Source organism: Patagioenas fasciata, chromosome 6 (assembly GCF_037038585.1).
Source record: "Patagioenas fasciata isolate bPatFas1 chromosome 6, bPatFas1.hap1, whole genome shotgun sequence".
NCBI classification, from domain to species: Eukaryota; Metazoa; Chordata; class Aves; order Columbiformes; family Columbidae; genus Patagioenas; species Patagioenas fasciata.
Window position 1 is genome coordinate 38,673,830 of NC_092525.1, and position 21,163 is coordinate 38,694,992.

At 43.1% G+C, this 21,163-nt stretch overlaps 1 protein-coding gene across 2 annotated transcripts; it reads left to right on the top strand.

The window, feature by feature from the left end:
* The first annotated feature begins 226 nt into the window (after positions 1–226).
* RNF2 (ring finger protein 2) lies at positions 227–20,412 on the top strand. 2 transcript variants are annotated; one of them, XR_010651701.2, is made up of 8 exons: positions 227–478; positions 13,846–13,934; positions 14,266–14,426; positions 15,257–15,472; positions 16,036–16,308; positions 17,445–17,616; positions 18,207–18,611; positions 19,428–20,412. XR_010651701.2 is itself a non-coding variant. In XM_065842641.2 (7 exons), the coding sequence occupies exons 2-7, from the start codon at positions 13,848–13,850 to the stop codon at positions 18,306–18,308; spliced, it is 1,011 nt and encodes a 336-aa protein (XP_065698713.1). In that variant the 5' UTR covers positions 227–478; positions 13,846–13,847; the 3' UTR covers positions 18,309–20,412. The 2 variants fall into 2 exon arrangements, 1 of the variants encoding a protein (XP_065698713.1); XM_065842641.2 differs by having other exon boundaries at positions 18,207–20,412.
* The last annotated feature ends 751 nt before the right edge of the window (positions 20,413–21,163 follow it).

Sequence of the window (21,163 nt, forward strand, 5' to 3'; positions counted from 1 at the left end):
TCCACCCCAGGCACCATTGGCCTTCCTGGCCACAAGGGCCCAGTGCTGGCTCATGGTCACCCTGCTGTGTCCAGAACACCCAGGTCCCTTTCCCCTATACTGCTCTCTCCAGGGGCCGCGGGCTGAGGTATCGGGGGGGCGGTGGGGGGGGTGGGAGCTCCCCCGAGCTCGCTGCCGCATCGCCGTGCGGTGCGGAGGGGCCGCGGGAGCGCTGACAGGCGGCGGGGCGGGGAACGGAGGGATGGAGGAGGGCGCTGGGCGGCCCGCTCTCGGCAGCCCCATCCATCCGCGCTCCCCCTGCCCAGCCCCGGCCATGAATATGTAACTCCCCTCTCATTTCCCGAGCTCCATTGCGGAGGCTGCCGCTCGCCATATTGTGCTGCTGGGGCTGCGGCGGCACCGCCGGCGGGAGAGGGTGACGGGAGCGAGTGGCGCGGCGGCAGCAGCGAGCGGCGCGGCGGCCTAAGGGGAGAGCCCGGTGAGCGCGGCGCGGGGGCCTGGGCGGCCGCGGCCGTTCCCGTCGGGTCTGTCCCTCCGGAGGGGCAGGGGAGGGCAGCGCAGGGCGAGGAGCCGCCGGCGGGGTGGGTGCCCCGGGGGGTGTCTGGTGCCGGACCCGAGGCGGAGGAGGGGCCGCCCCCAGCCCCTGACAGGCCGGGGCCGTGGGACGGGGCCGCTCCCCCGTGGTGCGGGGCCGCGGGGAGCTCCGCGAGCCCTGAGGGAAATATATATATATCTGTATCTCTACGTGTCTGTATATCTCTACTCTGGGAGCTGCAGGCAGAGGTACCGACCGCCGCATTCCGTAGCACCACACAGCCAGATGCCTCCCTGGAGGAGGGAGAGCTGGTGAACAGTCACAACCCGTTACTGCTGTTCTAATAAATTTCCCCGGCTTAACGTAGGACATTCAGTATGATTTATTGCCCTGCGTTCCCCGCCTTTTGTTTCTCCCCAAGCCATGTCACCGTGTCACCGAACGGCGTTTGCGAGGCGTGATGCTGATAAACCGGCTGCTGTGCTGACAATGTCATCGCTCCCAACCGGGCATCAGGTGCAGAAAGACACTGTTGGCGGCTGAAGATGCGTCTCCTCCCTTCACACTCGCTCTCGCTGCTTCCCATAGGAATTTAGAACCTTTTTCTTGCCAACTTCTACAGTCTGTCATAGCTGGCTCTTCAAAATAATTTGCTTTTCTTGGATGCCACCCCATAGCGTAGTGTATATGTAAAATGGACACTGAGCAGTATTACTGAGATTTTTATTAAGCTGTTTGTTTTTCAGACACTCTTCTATGGGAAATAATTGGATCAGGTGCCTCACTCCATAGAAATCCAGCGGAGAAAGATGATTTCCAGTAGGATAAATTATAATCCACTCTTGTTTGGAGGTGGTTATAGCTCTGTGTAATAACTATGCATTTCACGCAGGCTTTTAAGGATTAGAGGGAATAGCTTACATTTGAAAAAACGTGACTGGTGCGCGGGTAACATTACTTTTGCTTGGGGAAAATTCTTTAATCAAATATGTCATTCATTCAGTGACAAAGACTCGATTTGTCATAGGAGTTCCCCGCAGAGGTACTCTCATTTCTATTCATGTATGTTTTCATTAAGAACTTTTGTAATGAGATAATTTGACATTTTTATATATCATGCCGAGCTCAGAGCTGTCAGCCAAGACAGAGGCTCTCACTTTGACAGCAGCAGATATTGATAAGCAGTATATTTTGCATTAAAAGATGTGCTGGTTTGAAGGATTAGCTTTGTCAGATATTTGGAGATGGGGAGGCATTTTCACTGCATAGATGTGGTTATGGTACACTTCAGTGATGACGCTTAAATTAAGTTCAGATCATCTTTAGACCTTATTGACCCTGGAATTGTTATTTACAATGTTTAATAAATGCCTTATTATTTTCAGCATTCAGCGTCATAATAGTAGCGGAACGCAGATTTTTTAACTTCTTCAGTGGCTAAAATTTTGACCTTTGGCTTCAAAGCTTTGAAACACCAGCCCTGCTGCAGTTGCCAAGAAAAGCTCTGCCTATCATGGCTTAAACTTGAAATAATGTGCAAGTGCCAGTGAAATAAATTGCATGGGGTGCTTCCTTTATCACTGACGCTTCGTTTCTTAAGTGTGGTGCATGGTAATATGTTGAGTATAGAGACTTGGTTGGGCATCTTGGGTGATTAGAGCAGAATTCTGGCGTTTTCAGGGCTGTGCTATCAATTAAATAGAAATACGGTTGGCACCTATAGGAAAGCCATCACTCTTATATGAAATAGATGCTGGGATACGTGAATTTAGTCAGCTTTCTTTAACTGTTTCTCTTTCCCTTGCTTAATAAAAACAATGCAATGGGGGAAAGAAGCCCTGGGGAAAAAGGAGCTTCAAAAATAAATCGTAAGTCTGTAAGTGCTCGGGTGTATTTTTCTTAAAAGAAGCACTGGATCTGCTGTTACTGAAGCACCAGTTCGAAAACATTCAGAGTAAAGGGATTCCTTGTGCTTTTTTTGTTTTTGCTTAAATACCCTTAGCCTGTTTTTAATGACTAAATCAGCAGTTTAATAATGATGCGAACAGAGAGAAAAGAGATTGGAGCAGGGCTGTAGGTGAGCCTAACCTTGGTCCTGCTTGGTGGTGAAAATAACCGGCCTTTGAAGCCGACCTTAAAGTCTTAATTTTCTGAGGAATGAGCAGCGTTCGGTGTTACGGAGCTGTTTAGACTTGTTGCAGTGGAGAAATATTTGAGGAATTATCCCTTTCTGCCTCCCCTCAACTTCTGGATCGTGCAGCTCTTGTGGACAGCTGGGAGTTAGCAGCAGTGTTCTGCTAACTAATTAAAAACCTAATCCATTCTTTACTCTTTACTACTCAGGGATAAAATGAAACTGTTTTGGCTGATTACAGAGTCAAAACTGTGTAAGTATTGCTCCTGTAGTACTGTTTACCAAGTGTACAGTTTTATTTGAGAGAGAGTCTATAAAACACAAATCCTTGTTAGCTGTCACCCGGCTTTAGAGGAAAGCTGTCTGGGTGCCAAATTAACAATTTTGTTTCTGTATATTTATTTTAGGCATTAAGTCAGTCATACGTAAGATTACTTGAATCTTTCTTTTTGTCTCTCAAGTGTTGGGGGGGAGTTAATTTTCTCTTATTAATAACCAAGCTGTCTTTCGTTCTCATTAAGAAAACTGGTTGTGGCTGACTTCTCTGTGATCACTGGTAAGTGGATGAGAAATTTTTGTGGCTATCTAACATAGCTCTGGAAAAACTGAAAAAAACCAAGCGTATTTATTGATTCAATATTCTCAGAATTTCTCCCACAATATAAACTCATTAGAATATTACTGCGTGCTGCCATTTCTGTTAGTAAGTGTGATGGTTAGTAGTTTTATGCTGAAGGATAACAAAGTGGCTCACTCGATGTGATCCCAGTAGGCCAGGGAGAGCAGTTCGCCTGATTTACAGTATATCGGGCTTGAGCTTCTACGATGTTTCTTAAAATTTACTTAAAAGCACCTTGGATCCCAACAACCTTGGGGGTGTTCAGCCTGGAGAAGAGAAGCTCTGGGGAGACCTTATTGTGGCCTTTCCATACTTAAAAGAGACCAATAAGAAAGATGGGGACAGACTTTAGCAGGGCTTGTTGCGATAGGACAAGGGGTGATGGTTTGAAACGAAAGGAGGGAGATTTAGGCCGCACATGAGGAAGGAATTTTGTGGCAAAGAATTTAACAAAGGAAAAAAAAAGTCCGATTAAAAATATCCTAAGGCAACAAGTGTCATTCCTGAGCTGTTTGTATGTATTTAGTTGCTGTAACAGATTAAACTTTTCTGGAGTTTGAAGGTTTACTTTTGTTTGCTCCCAAGAGTTTTCAGTCTTCTATCCCTCTGATCTGATACAGTGCTGAAGTGGATTTTAGACAGGATTTTAGAAAGGCATTTTTGCCTTTCTCTTTCACAGCTGGTTATTAATTCTGGAATCTAAGGTTGATATAACTCTAAGAGCTTGAGAGCTTCGCTAAGAACTACAGTACCATGCTTCCTAATGTGAGAAACTTTGCATAAAACTTAACCAATAACAGAGAAAATGGCAATTCTGCTCACTTCCCTACAGAATTCCGTTTAATATTGTTACTTCACAGGGCTAAATAATGGCTTGGAAATGGCTGTTTTCCATTTTTTATAAATTGCTGGCAAAGGTCTTTGGCAAATTTTAGGTCAAGTGCTTGTCTGATTTATTGGCTCATGTGAGGAGTGAAAAGATGCTTTTCCTCTATCAGTTTTGTTTTCAGTCCCGGCAGAAGGCGCTACTGTTGTATCACATTTCAGGCCTCAACAAGATCTAGGTGCTGTGAAAGTACCAGGATTTTTAGCTTTAATGATTGATCTTAACTACCTGTTGCATTACAACAGTGGGCAATGTTTGTGATCATGTTGTATATTCCAGTTTTTGCAGCTCAGGAGATGTCCAGGAGGGTATGATACGGAATTGTTGAACGCTGAGGACCGAGGTTATTGGCAGTGACAAAGTGGTCCAGGAGGCAGCGTCAAAAAAACTGATGCCCCTTGCTGGGAATATAGAACTCATTAAAATAAACTTGAGTTGGAGTGTCGGCTGCATAAGAGCAATGTACACGGACATATAGTGCTTATATGCCATTATACTTTACTTCTACGATCACATACATCTGTCATGTCCAAGAGTATGTGACTGTTCTTAACCCTGTGATACCCTTGAGTATGATCAAAAGTTTAATTTGATACTATCCTTTTTTTTAATGCTCTTCACATCTAAAATGGGAGGATTCTCTCTCGCTGGTGGCTTCTATTAGCATTAGATTCATTGCATTTTTCCATAGGTGTACATGTGTGTAGCAGATGGTTTGTAGGAGGTCACTAATGTTTTGGAAGGCCAGGATGAGCAGCTTGATGGCCAGACTGGAAATGCTGCCAGGGATCAATTAATCTCCAGTCCAGTTAATGATGAGTGGCAATTAACTACAAGATTCTGTGTCTTTGCACCAGGCAAAACCACTTTCTTCCTCAGGGGCATAAATACAGTGTAGAAACTGTAAAAGACCTTGTGCTAGCAAGCTGCTGTGTTTCTGAAATGCCAATATAAGTTTTATTTCCCCCTCTCTTGTCAGACGTTATCTGAGCGGGAGCCTGCTGGAGGTTTCACAGTGATGGCATCAGGTGGTGTTACTTGGCTTTCAAAGGATTTATTTATTTTTGGCATTGAAGAGAAATGTCTTTTAAGTTTATGGGGCAGGTCGTGGGAAAACTGGAGTTTGGGACTAGTTATCAGCCAAACTGAAAACTTAGAATGAGTGTGATTGAGAGGGACAATCACGTTGGGAACATATCTGAAGTGTTACCGACTGCCGATGCTGCTCAGCTGCGCCGGTACCTCGGGTTTCTCTGCATTCCTGGGTTTTACTGGCTGCTTTAGGACATTTTGAGTCTGTGGTCTTGAATTAATTATACTATTTTTTTCTTCTTTTTTTTTCCTCCTGACTGGTAGTGCTTTGGGGCAGAAATGAGGTTGATTCTCCTTGCTAACTGCTCTGCATAGGCTGACAAACTTTGGATTCCTCGGTTTGGACATCTGAAAATGAAGAGCTTTATAACACTTTCTTTGGGAATAAACGCAGCTTCCCTAATCTTTATGTACTTCCAGTGTGGAGGTTCGTAAAATATCTTCTGATGTAGTCGAGTCTCTTCTAGATGAAAAACTTCATTACTGAAAGTAATGGGATAAGAGGAAAAATACATGAATCTTTCTAGAGTGACCTTTACAGTGGGTCTCAGTGAGCTTCCCATCTTGAGCAATCTAGACTCGATTTTAAGTGGCAAATGAGAGAATTTGACAAGGTATTTTACAGTTGAAGTGCTTTCCAGTGAGCCTGGAGAAATGCATACGTATGGCTTCTGCTAATATACATTCTGGTGACATAATACTATAAAGAAAAGGAGAACATGTCCTTTTTTTTGTACAGAACAGCCTGGATTTATATTTTAAATGGGGAAATTGGCACAACCTTGAGTGTGAGGAACATCTGGCACTCATGTACGCACAAATAATTTTATTGTATTAATAATTTTGTTGTGCCAGCCGATCACTTATCTAACATTCAGCGGGAGCTGCATGTACTCATCTGACAGTAAAATTTGTGTTTAATTTTAATATTGGCTTTCTGGTTTAATTATATTTAAATTGTTTCCTCGGCCATGATGTAATTGATCGAAACATTTGAATGGTAATCTCTTCATTCTGTAAATAAAAGTAGGAGAACAGGATGGCAGGGAACCGGATGTTGCTCAAATGGTATTGTCAGGGTGGTTATCACTTTGTGTCCATCGCTTACACTTGAAGGACAGCGTGATGCACACTGATAATTGAAATTAACCTGCTTTGAGATGTTTCATCACATTAAACATCATCTGTACCATGCACCACAGTCAGACTGCTTGCATTAATATACGTGATTGTTTATGGCCATGTGTGGTCTCAGGGTAGTCCCAGCCAGTCTTTATTTCCGTACATTTTTATTCAGAGTTAGTTTCTGTTTCTTTGGTTTAGCTCAAACACAGGTTTTCCAGGTTTGCTCTTGACGAATGAAACCCAGCAACAGTTCGAGATCCCAGGATGATGTCCTGACAAGAATCAGATTTGTGTCCTATTTCCCAGCAAGGCTCTTGCCCCTGGAGTTGCCGGGGAGCTGGTTTCATCTCTTTCACGGAGATAGAGAGTAACAACAACCCATAGCTGTGTCTCTCCTCCCTCGCTTTTTTCTAATTCGTTGTGTCTATCCCACAAATACAGTCCAAGGATGTGTTTGTTCGCAAGCTGATATACCTAGCGGGTGGAAAGCACGGTGTAAATACTCATTCTTATCAGATTTGACTTCTGGAGCATGTAATTGCTATTTGAAGTCTCAGTTTCATAGTTCGTATTAATTCGGCATCTTTAATAGTCTTTTAATTGACTTTGATTGTGCCTTGCAGATGGTAGCATTTTAGTTAATGTGTGCAAAAGTATTTTAAACGCTGGCTTTGTGTAAGCGTTGCTAACAACTCCCTTTTAAATGTAGTAGGCATTTACAAAGGAGCTCTCTGACATTACGATAGAGTATTAACTGATAAAGTATTTGGTAATAATTTTGAAATTAGCTCATGAATGTACTTTTAAGTGTTCTGGGATAGCAGCTGAAACTATTCACTTGATAATATTTGTTTTGTAATCTGTATCTGATCCTCATGAATTTGCATTAATCCATCACCACCTACAGCTCTTTTCTAACAGCCACGGATGTTACATTTGGGCAGATACCTTCAGCTCTCGAGAGCTTCAGTAGATGGTCAAAACCCAAGGCATTTTTGCTTACCAATGTACAGAAGAGAGAAACTATATGATCCGAAAACATTTGTATGGTATTTTGGGGCTTATATGTTAATTTTCCAGTTTAGACAGAAATACCTAGTTGTGAATTTTACTCCTGATTCCACAAGTTCCCAGAAGATATATCAGGGGAGTGTTCTTTTTCTTCAACATGTGGTTGGTTGTATCATGTGTTTATGGAGGAAACTCCCAGCTTAAGCTGGATATTTTCTATAACATCCTGCGCACCTAAAGGCTCAATTCCCTTGTTGCTGTTTCCATGCAGTTCAAACAAATGGATTCTGCTTTGTTTAAAGCTACTGGTCACTGCAGTCCCCCAAAAAACCTTCTGATGTTTCTTTTGTGGGTGAGGAGTATGTTCATATTGAGCCACAGAGGCTGTAAAAGACATGGGGAGTAGGAGAATGTCCTGCTGAGGTTTCTTCAGCTTTTTATGGCCGTGCTTTATTGCCCTGTTAGTAGTCACTGCTGTTCGCTTTTCTTGGCTGTGTCACTTTCTATACAGCAAAACTAAGTATAAATTTATCCGATAGCGAGATGCCCCATAATTAGAATAATTTGGGTTGGAAGAGACTGGTAGAGATCATGCAGTACAACCTCCTGGTAAGCAGGGCCAGTTAGATGAGGTTGTTGGTGACACCGGTCGAGTGTGACTGTCCCCAATGTGGAGATCCCACCACCTCCCTGAAGTGACCTTTCATTAGTGATGCTCTCGTTGTGGCTTGATGCTTTCGGCATGGCAATAGTTCCCCCTGTGAATTTTACCACTCGATGCTCAGCAGTTTATTTTGTCCTCCCGTGCGCCTTTTGTCGTGGCCAAGGCTTGCTTGTTTTCTTTTTGGTAGCTTAAGCAGTTGTTGCTTGATGTCTGGCTCGTGGTACACATCCACAGCACAAGCTCCTAAGGAGTTTAAATGGGGTTTTAATGACTATAAGAAATGATGATGGATGCCAGATCACATGACTTAGATGTCTGTGAGCCTTGACAACTTGAACCTTGTACGTTGGAGGTGAGCTGCACTACGGAGACGCTGTGTTTGATGGCAACTCTGACCATGGGTCAGTGAGCTGGAATTTGTTGTTAGCACAGATACGGACTGGTTGTGTCAAGAGAAGATGACTGTACACGTGGCTAATATAATACTGAAGTCAATTTGCAAATATAAAGAAGTGAAAACCTTCCCTGTAAGGGATGTTGTGACATTGAACTTGATAGTTCAGTGAACTTGACAGGACAAGGACTGAAAGCTGAATGAACTAAACCCACTTTACTAAGACCTTCCTCTCTCTGGCTTATCCCGTTTTTGAGATCAGTTATTTCCTGATGATAGCGAGTGCAATATAAACTTGCTGAGAGGCGATTTGGAGCGTGGTGACAATAAAGGAGCAGAGGAGGATGTGGGGGGCACGGACAAACACGGTGACATCCTTGTTCAGGATCATCGAGCGGTTCGTTGCAGAGCTGGGAATAAAATGAGCTCCAGGCCAGACCTGATTTGGCTGCGTCCCAGGGATTTGGAGATCTGGAGAGGAACAAAACTTCAGCAAAGATTGAATAGTAGAAGTATTAGATTGTAATCTAGTCCTAGTTGCCCTAAATTATAATTGAACGTAAAATATGAACTACAGGGAAGATTAATTCCTTCAAATAGCGTCTATCCAGATCTTTTTTTTCTAAATCAAGCTCTTAGCCAGGAAGTAAAAGCAGCAAAACCTTCAATTTCAGACTGCTTTAATGGAGTAAATTGAAATGAATTATTGAATCGAATACTTTGTCAAAACATTCAATTTGTCCCTAATACTATTTACAGTATTGGAGAGAGTATATAGAACTCTAATCCTGTTAAGCTTCCAGAGTAACTGCACCACGGTACCTGTTTTTAAAAGAACTAATCCTTTGGCAAGTAAAAATGGAAATGGTTGAAGGTGCTGTTGAACTTGGCGTACCAAACAGAGCTCTAACTCTCCTACTGTTTTAAGTCTAAATATTTACCTTTTAACACTTGGAACAAAAATGAATTGATTTCTAAGGGTTCAATACTACGTGTGTATTTTATTTTTTAAAGAGCCTGATGCTTTTTTTTTTTCCTTAAAAGCGTTTTTGAGGGAAGTATCAGAGCTCAGTAGACTGGTTAGTGTTAAATAGCGGCTCGTACGGTATGGCCAGAGCTGAGCTGGCTTTGTGGGTTCTCTCTTCCAGCTGTTGGGTACCATTCCACCCTCTGGTCTCTTTGCCTGGGCTAAAATAGGCCCTGCAAAGTCTTTTGGAGAGTAATTGAGGTTGTGAGGGCTCTCTGGATGTCATCTGGCAGCAAGTCCCCAGCTCCCCGGTTAAAGCAGGGCCACCATCATGGTTAGTTCAAAGCTAGACCTAAGGAACTGTTTAAATTGTCACCAATGACAAATTTTGAGAAATGAGGCTAATTTAGGGGTGGTGAATCTCTGGGAAGGTGAAGTAGGGAAGAGCAGGAGCAGCGTCACACAGCTCCGAGCGGTCCAGAGCCTGCTGGTCCTGTTGGATTTTATTTCCAGTGGCCAGTTCCAGGACTGGGATACCCGAATACCCAACTTACCGTGACTCATCACAATATTTTAGCAAATATTTAAGCGTATTTCAGTATAAAAGCTTGTAAAGTGCGTTGAAAGGACTTTCCAGCATTGATTCCCCAGTCAGCAAGCAGGCAGGAGATCAGAGGCTATTTTCTGATCGGCTCTTCCATACCATTATTTTTCCTATAACCGCCTCTTTTCCAGCGCTTCAGGAACAAGACTTAGTTTGTTGTTACGTTTTTAAACCCCAGCTGTTAGTCTTCAATATTCTTTTTCTAATATATATATATATTTTTTAAGAAAATAATTTACACATGGATGAGCACAAAGAGCAAGGTTGCGTAAGCCCCTTTTTCCGAGGAAATTGGGCTTAAATAGCAAGTCTTTCAGATGAAGCGATGCGGTGTATTTTAGTGAAGCCAGCAGGCTCGTCTACCGGCTCTAGTTAGGGAGCTATTCAACATGTGGGTAAAGCTGCCTTGTATAAAAATCAATGAAAACTCTTAAGAACAGCACAGGTGGGTTTTGTTTTCTTTTGATTTTAGTGTTCTGGCAACGTGGAGAACTGAGAAACATCCTGGGTACAAAGAAATACAAATGTACACCTTCTGATGATTTTTAACAATCTCCCACTTTTCATCCGGCAGTTTTCTTCTCTAAACGACACGCAGCAACTCAGCAAGTTTTATGACTAAATAGTAAATGTTAGCCTGTTTCTCTTTTTCTCAGGGAGTGAGGAGGAATCAAACCTGGAGAGATTCATAACGTTTCTGGCTCTCAGCTCTGTTGTTCGTTCTTGTGGCTCTATCCACCAGCCCTTGCTTTGATAGCAACAGCTGTGTGTACTCTGCAGTTACCAAGTTTGTGCTTAAATTTTACTGTCCTCGAAGACTGAGTCAGTCTGAAGGATTGTAGGGATCCTTATAATATTAGTTAAGCTTGGTTTTTGGTTTGGATTGTTTTTTTTTGACAAGAGTTTCCCTCTGGCTATAGCATAAATCACAACAACTAGTTGTGGCTCCAAGAGCTGACAGGAATGTGGCTTCTCCCCTTCATATCACCCCCGTGTCATGCCACTGGTTCCTTATATCCAGAGGGCAGAGACAAGGCCAGAAAGTTAAAAAACGATAAAAAGTCTAAAGTTGTGGTGTATTAGAAGATTTTCAAAACGGGGGTACCTGACTTCGCGTCGTTCCCAACGTTAGCACGTGTGACCTGCAAAGAAGAGATGCCATCTTCTTCATTTATAAAGTGGAAAAGACGTTGAACAGCTGAAAACTCGAGTAGATATTGTGATGAAATCTGCTTTGTATCTTCAGTTGGAAAAACAAGCATGATATAATAGATATTTAAGACTTAAAAAAAATGCTGAAAGGGGTGCAGAGGGATAGTGAAATACGTCAGTGACGGTCCAACTGATTTTAAGAATGTGAGATTTCAGTGGAATGAATTTCCAGACTGAAGAATAAATGTAAGGTTTTATATTTATTCTCTATCTTCTCTCCCCTTGCCAGTAGTAGTTAATAAAAAGTGTGTTGTTCTTTTCATCCAGAAACTTTCCACTTTTATATTTTCCACTCTGAACAAAGAATCAACAACAGAAAACAAAAATCTTTCTTTGGCTCGTGAAAGACTTTTCCTAATTTTGTAGCTTTAGAAAGAATCGGCCATTCAGATGTCAGTAGAGCTGCCCAACTCTTTGCTCTTGAACCTGAGAGCAAGGGCCCGGTGCGATCTCCTCCTGCTTGGTCAGAAGGCTTGACTTGAGTGTTGGCCAACTCTAGAGGTTCTTCTGCCCTCTGTTCTCCGAGAGAATGGAGATCAGCCATCGATGAGAACATCTGAAGAGACTGCTTATGATTTTGAGACTGCTGAGTTGGTACGTGGTGCCTATTAGATCAGTACAATTTTAGGTTAAAATGCCTCTCCTGGTGGTTGAGTTTGACCTTTGATAGCGGCACCAGCTGCTGATGTTGCTGTATTAGGTTTCAGCAGCGTGAAGAAATGTAATCCAACCCGACGTCCAGTAACATGCTCGGGAAAAGAAGCCGCATCCACCCGCATTTTTCAGACCCAAATACACATCTGGAAATTGTAGGGGAACAGGGAAAAAAACAAGGAAGCTTATTCATTGATCATCAAACAGATTAAAAACTCCATGCAGTGTAATGTGATTTTTTGTGGTTGATTTTTTGGAGCGGGAAGGGGCTTTTTGGCATGTTTGAATTCAGCGTGTTTCTACCGGTCCTCAAATTTCGCCTTCAGACATAGCAGAGGAGGCGATCGAGTGGACTACACGGATCTCCCCACCTTCCAGGCCAGCGTTTGTCCTCTTTCAAATTTGAAAGTGCTATCGCTGCCAACCCGAGGGTCTTGCCTGAACAACTTGACTTTCTGTACCCCTGGAATTACCTCAAATAGTCGTGGAAACCAGAACACAGAGAAGTATTATGTCCTTTCTTTGCCACTTGTACACTTTCTCAACATTGCTGTTTTGCTGAGATCTGTCATTTAATACCATAATTAAATCCGTACCTCTGGATAACTTAAATTGCTTTTCTGATCCACACAGAGAAACACGTCTCTTGTGACAAGTCATCTGTATTGTTAAGGCACAATATCTATATAGCCAAAATCGGAGTCGATGGTCTGTCATCTATTTCTTGTGATGCCCTTTTGGACCTTTATTACTTCTTAGACATAATAGTGGACGTGGCTACTTCATGTCAGGCTTTTTTTCACCCCCTTCCTTTTTTCAGGAGAAAACTCTAATTTCAGTGCCTGGATAAAAGTAGATCTAATAATCTTTGCTGCACTGTTTCTCTTGCTTTTTCCTCAATGATTAATTAAAGCTTAGAAAGTAACCTCGCTCTCCGGAGAGGGTGACCCTTTTCACATGGAATTTGATGGATTGGAAGCTGGATTATGATGTACCTGGTAGATATCAATAGAATCTGCATTTGGCTGCGGGTGTGAAGGTCTGGAAATACAAACCTAGATTAAAAAATAAGCGTTAAAGGGAAAAAAGCGCTTCTGCTTTCTCCACCCAGTAAATATATATATATATGTATCTATAGAAATATCTTGCCTCTTCTGTGGTTACATACACTCTGGGATAAGTTTTCCTGCTTCAAGGAAGGTATTTTTGGAGAGATGGGGAGGTCTGTCCCCTCTCCTCCAGTGTGCAAATATTTTCTGCTCAGAAACATCATTTTCTTCTGATGTTTTGACCTTTCTTCCACACGTCTGCAGTGACCACATGTGGTAGTTTTGCCCCATCACATCCAACAATCCCACAATTTTGATGGGAAAACAGAACAGTTTCTTTGCATGGTCTTTTTATTGGGTGGGAGGGGGTTTGTTTTATTTGTGTGTTGTTTTTTAAATGAAAAGGTGATGTGTGCCTTTACCTGCAAGCAAATTCTGGTTGTGGAGCAGTTATTTCCATTTCCAGGAATGCTTGTCTGCCACTGCTGACACAAAAAATGAGCAAAACCCTGATAATCTCTGTACGATTTGGTTAAAGCGGACCCGGCTTGACCCACGTGCAGGTTCCCGAGTGGACGTTGATGGACATTTTCCGCATCAGGTGGCACTTGCAGCTCTTGCACCACGCAGCCCAAGTTTTCCGGCCTCGGGTTCCGCGTCGCTTCTGTTTAACGACCTTAATTGATGTTTGCAAAGCGTTCACGGCTCACCGACTCCTTTAGTTTCTCTGGAGCGGCAGAGAGCGTGGGATTATCCATGTGTGGGATGAACATTGTCCCCATTGGTGGCACAGGGACTGTGGGTCTCTGTGACCCAGGGACACCCCGCTGGCCCCAGGAGCCCCTTGGCGAGGGAGCTGGATCCCGGAACATGCAGTTTCTCTCTCTTTTTCTCCCCAGGCATGTCTCAAGCCGTGCAGACCAACGGGACGCAGCCTCTAAGCAAAACATGGGAGCTCAGTTTGTATGAGTTGCAAAGAACGCCTCAGGTAAGCCAGGCTCAAGGCCTTCATGGCACAGCTTTTTTAATACTTTCTAGAACTCAAAGCTTGATGTTTAATGTTTTCTTTTCCCTTTAGGAATGTTAACTGCCTCTTTTAAAGGATACTCTTTAAAAAAGCCTTCCCAAATAAAAACCTGTCTTATAATATTAGAAAAATAAGCCGGTTTGATGTTTATTTCTTTTTTCCTTCCTTTAGCAGTGTATTTGATGTGGTTGTGTATGCGCGTTCTGCCTTTTTACCGTGTTTCTCCTTAAAAGCACAGTGAACCATGCAGTCTAAATTCCATTAAAGAACTCTTTACCTTAACTAACGCTAGGAAGCAATCACCGATGGCTTGGAGATCGTGGTGTCGCCCAGGAGCCTGCACAGCGAGCTTATGTGTCCCATCTGCCTGGATATGTTAAAAAACACCATGACGACAAAAGAATGTTTGCATCGCTTCTGTGCCGATTGTATCATCACAGCCCTCAGGAGCGGGTACGGAATCGTTACTACAGGGAAAAGGGATTTTACTCTAGACAAAGCTTTCCAGGCTTTGCTACTGAAACAACCTAAAGCACAAATAATTTTTCTCTTATTCTTCAATTACAAGTTCATCTTTTCCCCAAAGCGATAGAATTCTGAGGTCACCAACAGCAATTAAGTCAATGAGGGATCTATTTCTGATAATGGCAATTACCTCTGTACAGAGGTCACACCCTATTTGCTGTGCCTGTGTAAATCAGATGAGTAATTAGCAAAAATACATTAGAGGGCAGCAATAAAACCATCAGGAGTAAAGACACCGGTGTTGCAGCCATTGACGCCTCTCTCAGGAAAATTAGTGTGTGAACCTGACATTTCAGTTCAAAGACAACAAAATGGTAGGAAGGACAAGTTTCTGGGTTTAATTTTGCCAGGAATTAGTGCTTGAGCTACAGACTAGGTTCCTTAATCTTTGTTTTATCTTCCAAGCCCCAGAAAGACCATGCCTTAATGTAATTTCCACTAGACGTGCATTTTTTTCTAGGTGAGAATCCAGCCAGAGGGTTAAGGGCAGAACTGGGTTGCAGAGTGGAACTCCTGAACTCTTCAGTCTAAATACAGTTTCCTTAAACATACATTAAAAAGAAGCAGGGAGATACATTTGGGGTTTTTGTTTCAATGTCTGGAACTACCTGATCCATCCAAAGACGGAAGCCTCATTCCAGATGTACTCTCAATATTGAGTCTTGGTGAGCACTTTGACCAAGAACTGCAGCATTAGGGCAGACTTTGGTTATTGCCAGAGAGCTGTAATTGTTTTCTCCCTTGTTGTTCCTATCCAGCAACAAAGAATGTCCCACGTGTCGTAAAAAGCTCGTTTCAAAAAGATCCCTGAGACCGGATCCCAATTTCGATGCTCTCATCAGTAAAATTTATCCCAGCCGCGATGAATACGAAGCTCACCAGGAGCGAGTGCTGGCAAGGATCAGCAAACACAACAACCAGCAAGCTCTGAGTCACAGCATCGAGGAAGGGTTAAAGATTCAGGCCATGAACAGGTACGTAACCCACCTCATTTGTCCACGTGTAACCTTCTCTTTGATAATAAACTGCAACACGGTGAATCCTGTACCGATGTATTCCCCTTACATGCAAATCAACGCATGTAACGCCAGAATTGAGGTTTTAGTCGCGACTTAATTCACAAGGTTGGAATATGGGGTGCTTAAATTCTAGGGGTGACCTAAGAGAGTCAGCTGGGAAAAAGGCCCCAAACTTTGTGTTGTGAAACACGGTGTGATGTATATTTTTCATCACAGGTGGATTCACATTTAGATGAAAATAAAGGTCTGAAAAATAACTGTATGAAGTTAAAAATTACCTTAAAGGCGTTTGAGGGATAGGAAAAAGTCTGTAGTCTTGTCTATGAGTATCTTTTTATCAGAAAGATAGAATTTTTAATTTAAATTTTAAAATCTCTGAAATGTTTAGTGCTTGTGTGTGCCCAGGTCTACCTTCTGGCACGGCAGAGACCAGGAGAGTTGTACCAACCCCGTGGGCCTGTACGCTGGGGAATCCCCAGCGCGGATTAGCTGATTTCTACCCATTTCTTTCTGCTCAGGTTACAGAGGGGCAAGAAGCAGCAGATTGAGAACGGCAGCGGCGCGGAGGACAACGGCGACAGCTCGCACTGCAGCAACGCCTCGACGCACAGCAACCAGGAGGCAGGACCCAGCAATAAAAGAACCAAAACGTCGGACGATTCGGGGCTAGAACTGGACAATAACAACACAACCGTGGCCATAGACCCCGTCATGGACGGGGCGAGTGAAATAGAGTTGGTCTTCAGGCCTCACCCCACCCTGATGGAGAACGACGACAGCGCGCAGACGAGGTAAACGCCCGCTTATTGCTCTTCACATCCTATCTGGATATTCTGCTCTTATTTTTCTGGTGATTTTGTTTTCTGTCACTTCTTGGGGCTTTGAAAAATCCATTTACGTCAGTCGTACCACATTCTGTTCAACCATACGCACACTTTCCCCTTTTCCATTGCAAGTCAGGTCGATGCTCAACTGATAAAAATACTCTGTTGCAGTAACAATCTGCTTTGATTTAATCACAAATACAGATGTTTTTAAGGGCTTCTAGCATTGCAGTTTCCAGTAGTTCCCAAGATAATGGTATAATATCAACCCCTTTCTACTTATAATAAGATTCTTTAGGAATAAACAAACCTTGCATAAGTGTCAGCAGTTTTTAGAGCAGCTTTGTGTCAAAGGGATTTATAGGCTGGACGCTTTTCCTGGCATTTTTTTCATGATCCAGTCCAACCACCGACTGGAAATTTTGGATTGCGGCAACAAGGAGTCTCGTGGAGTTCCCTCCCATCTCTTCCTGGCTTTCTCTCCTCGCGAGACATCTCCCTGTAGTGCCTACAAATATATTCTAAAGTTTCGGCCAGCTTTTCTTTTTGGTTTGGAATTGCAAAGGAGTTCCAGGGGTCATTCTGAAAGGCAAAGAGAAAACCAAGCTTCTGGGAGAGGCATTTGCGTCAGCCTTTAATTCTTGTGTGAATAATTGAAGCGAAAACAGATAGTGAGACAATACGGAAGAGTGACGAGGCGCAGAGTGTTGTGTGGGCAGCTGTCCCACCGTACGGCTTTCTGTCCAGGCACTTGAGGCTGTATCTATGCTCAGAAGATTTCAGCAGCCGTGAGTAGCTCTGAAAAGCCCTTGACAACCCATCACTGGGTTTTTCATTTTGAGCAGATGCCAGGGCAGCAATGTCTTCTTTCTCCCAAGAGCAGGAGGGCCTGTGGGACAAGTGTCAAAAAGATGAAGGGACACTTTAGAACGCTATACTTCGATGAGCTGCTTGCATGTCTTGGGGAAAAGCAATTAATATTCTTGTTTGTGAACTTTTCCAGGTCTTTTCACGCTTGATGCTTAATATTTAGGGGCGTTCTAGATGGCTTTTCACCGTACCTACAACTCATATGTCTCTGATTATCGCTGTTGTTGCTGCAGATACATTAAGACCTCGGGCAACGCCACCGTTGATCACTTGTCCAAGTACCTGGCGGTGAGGTTGGCTTTGGAGGAGCTTCGTAGCAAAGGCGAATCCAACCAGATGAACCTGGACACGGCCAGCGAGAAGCAATATACCATTTACATTGCTACCGCCAACGGGCAGTTCACGGTGAGCAGCGGAAAGCTGAGCCTTGATAAGTCTTTGATACAGGTCTGATTGAAATACACGCAGCTGGGCTTTTCCTGAGTTGGCTTAGGGGTGAAATTCACAGCACCAGGTTGTGCATTTAGGAGCAGATCAGTTCCTCTGCGGGAAAACACATAGAGCAAAAACTCAGTTAGTAGAGAAGGAGGCATATAAATTACTTGGGAAAAATCCAGCGATGCCAGCAACAACCAGCTGACTTATGGCGCTATTTTACGGTTAAAATTGAAGAGGAAAACTATTACTTCATCTAAGAGAATTGTCTGAAGAGCAGGTAGCTCTTGCACCCGAAGTGTCTGGCGTGCGGTGACGTTTCTCCATGTCTGTGTGGGCTTCGAATATTCCCCTGTGAGCTGCTGTGGGTGGACCGGGGGCAGATCCCTTCATTCAGCTGCCAAATTCGGAATATACAGATACAAGGTGGCAGCGTCACAATCGGATTGAACTCCGAGCCTGATCTTACACCTGGGCGTTTATCTGAATGAATTAAGTCTTGCGGATAAAAGGCAGATCCTTTACATTTCTCTCATTTCTGTTTCGCTGTTCTCTTCTAGGTATTGAATGGCTCGTTTTCCTTGGAACTGGTCAGCGAGAAGTACTGGAAAGTGAACAAACCCATGGAACTGTACTATGCACCCACAAAGGAACATAAATAAGCTGTGCTGGAAAACAGAGATGGGACTAACTCTTTTATAGCTACAACTTTAATATTAAAAGAAGGCACCACCCTTATCTTCATGGACAGCACATGTGATGCCTTCACGCTCTCTCAGTATACTTATTAATATGGTCAGACAGTATTCTGGGTTGTATTTAATTTAGTCTTTGTTTTGGGGTTTTGCTTTTTTCCCTAGGAGACTAAATGACCTTCTCCAGTGCATTCCAGTGGTTGACATGCTTTTTTGTTCCTAATGCATGATAACGAGTGTTCCGGTTTGGAATGTCTTCATTTTGTCCAGGTAAATCTGGATTTCTCGTCCATATGACACAGTCACAGTGGCCTCTGAGAAGTACTGAGCATTGGGCGGCCAAGTTGGTCTGTTCAGTAGTCACACATGCCAAGGGCTGTAGTTCAATGTTGTCTGCCGATGGTTATCCGTATAAAAAATTGGTGGAGGATTGATTTCCGAGTCTTGCAGCTTGAGGTTGATTCCCTAGAGAAGATTTATGAGTCATTTTCTTGTGAACAAATAGAGCCGTAGTGAGAAAACAGACACTTTAAAACCTTCCTGTTTACTGGGCTGAATGCTTCAGCACGAGGTGATTTGTGAATCTGGTTTGCTTTTCAGCAAATACTTCACTCGGAAACCTTTTAACATCTCAAACCCATAACCCTGTGTAGAACATGCCAGCCTTGCTGCGCACTGCAGCTTCCCGGCTGCGCTGTTATCCTGTCCTCGCATCCTTAATCGAAGAAAATCTCCTCAAAGTTTTATGTCCCTGCTCTATTTCCTATAATTACAGATTTTTATTGTGAATGTATTGGAATGTTCTGTAAAGAACCCCCCTGAAAACTTTTCTCTTAAAGCAAATCCCCCAAAATTCCAGCGCATGGACATAGTGCAATGTCCAAACGCTTTGCTTTATGGAATTTGTGCCACCCCAGCTGGGAGCTTATCCGGGCTCCAGTTTGAGGAGGGAGGACTCCAACCAGAAGCTGCTCATAGATTAGTTTCTTTTTTATTTTTTGCCATAGCTTTAACAAATGTGGCTTAGCACTTTGGAAGACAATTTTAGTACTTGACGAAGTTTACCATTTAGTGTCTTAACTTTAGGTTCAAGTTGGACGGACTTGGCAGCAGGCGGTTGTGTCTGGTCCTGTAGCTGCTGTCGGCACCTGAAGCAAAAGAAGTTGCAATGATAGGTGAGAAATATAATACACTTTCCAGCAGATGGTGTTGCTGCTGCTTTGTCTTGCCCATAGTTAGACTGGTTTTGGTACAGAAGTGTTCAGATGCTCGGGGATGTTCTTAGGAAGGAATCATCCTTCTGTCACGTCCATCTTTCCAGCCTGGCACTTGTAAATAAACGTATCCACTCCGGCTGCTGTTGCAGATCAGCTTGATCCTGATGTGAAAACTCGGCGGTTTTCTTTGAGTAACTTAGTTATTTTCTCTTACTGGAAAGACTTAGTTTTTTTTGTGACATGAAACTGCAGTTTTCAGGCCCCGGAATGCAGAGGGGGCAGTTTTTAAGGCAATTCATGACTTTCTGGTGAAATGGTGCATTGTATAGACTAGTAGTGCATGTCCACTAAATATAATCTGGGGGGTGGGGGAGTGGTGATTATAAATGCTTTAAAATTGATGGGGAAACCTTCTAGCTTAGTCGCAGCATCCCTTCCCGGTGTGATCGCCCAGGGGACATCCAGTCCCTTCGAGAGGTGTTTGTGAGGCCGAGCGGTCTGTCTAGGAGTCTGTCTGTTACTTTGTCCCCAAGTTCTTTAAGAAGCGTGGGAGAATGTGAAGCTTTTATTTTCATGTTGTAGTGAATTTACTGAATATTTATGTTCTTTAAATATTATTATTATATATATATATAATGTAGTTGTTTGATTAAACCATTGATTGCACTGTGACTCTCTAGTGCTATAAACTATTTTGTTTTCAAAATGACTTTACTCTTCCGTCTTTTAAGCCATGTTATTTTTTAAATACATAACGTGTTAGGTACGGGTAAGCCTAATAGCTCTAGTATCCAACTGAAGTGACACTGAAACTCTTGAATTGACAATAAAAGCCAACGTGTTTTAACAAGCTATTGGGAATTCCAGTGCTGCTTCCTCTGCCAATCCATAAAAGAAACCCTTTGGCCAGTTTTGGAAATCCATAGGCGGACAGAAGACATCAGCTGGTGCTGGTCTCAGATCCTGGAGCCTGAGGAACAGGATGAAAAGATTTTCACATTGTTGGGATTAAACCCAGCGACTCTGGTTGCATTTAATTGTATATTAAGCAGCTTCAACAGGAAGGAGCGTAGGTTAACTCCACCAACTCACTTGGGTTGAGGTATGTTATTAAAAAGTGAAGTCCTGTTCTTTGCTTTATTTCTACAGTTATTATATTACAACTGTTAAGCAGAAGGATGCAACCCTTCTCGCAGACTCAGGAAATAACAAGGAGAAGCCCCTAAACAGCAGCCTTGAACCAGCACTAGTGTTCTGTTAATTAATTATTGCAGGACTGATGTAACCTACTGAACAACCAAGACAACTATTGAACAGAATGAGAATTCTCACAGGCCTGAGCTACAAATCCCCCTTCTGGTCACTCACACCAGGCAAAAACTCCTTGTCCCTGATTTTATAATGGCAAAAAACCCCAAATTATATGGACAAGTCTGAACTTCATTTTCTCAGCCCCTCCTTGTGCACGGGAAGAGTTGCTTTGACTTGGAAAATACACACAATACCTTCTGTTACTCAGGGAGCTGTAAAAGCAATGGGCAATCCTTCCTCCAACAGGCTTCAGTTAAACTTCCGTTTTAGCTTATTTTGTTCTAATTGGAACAT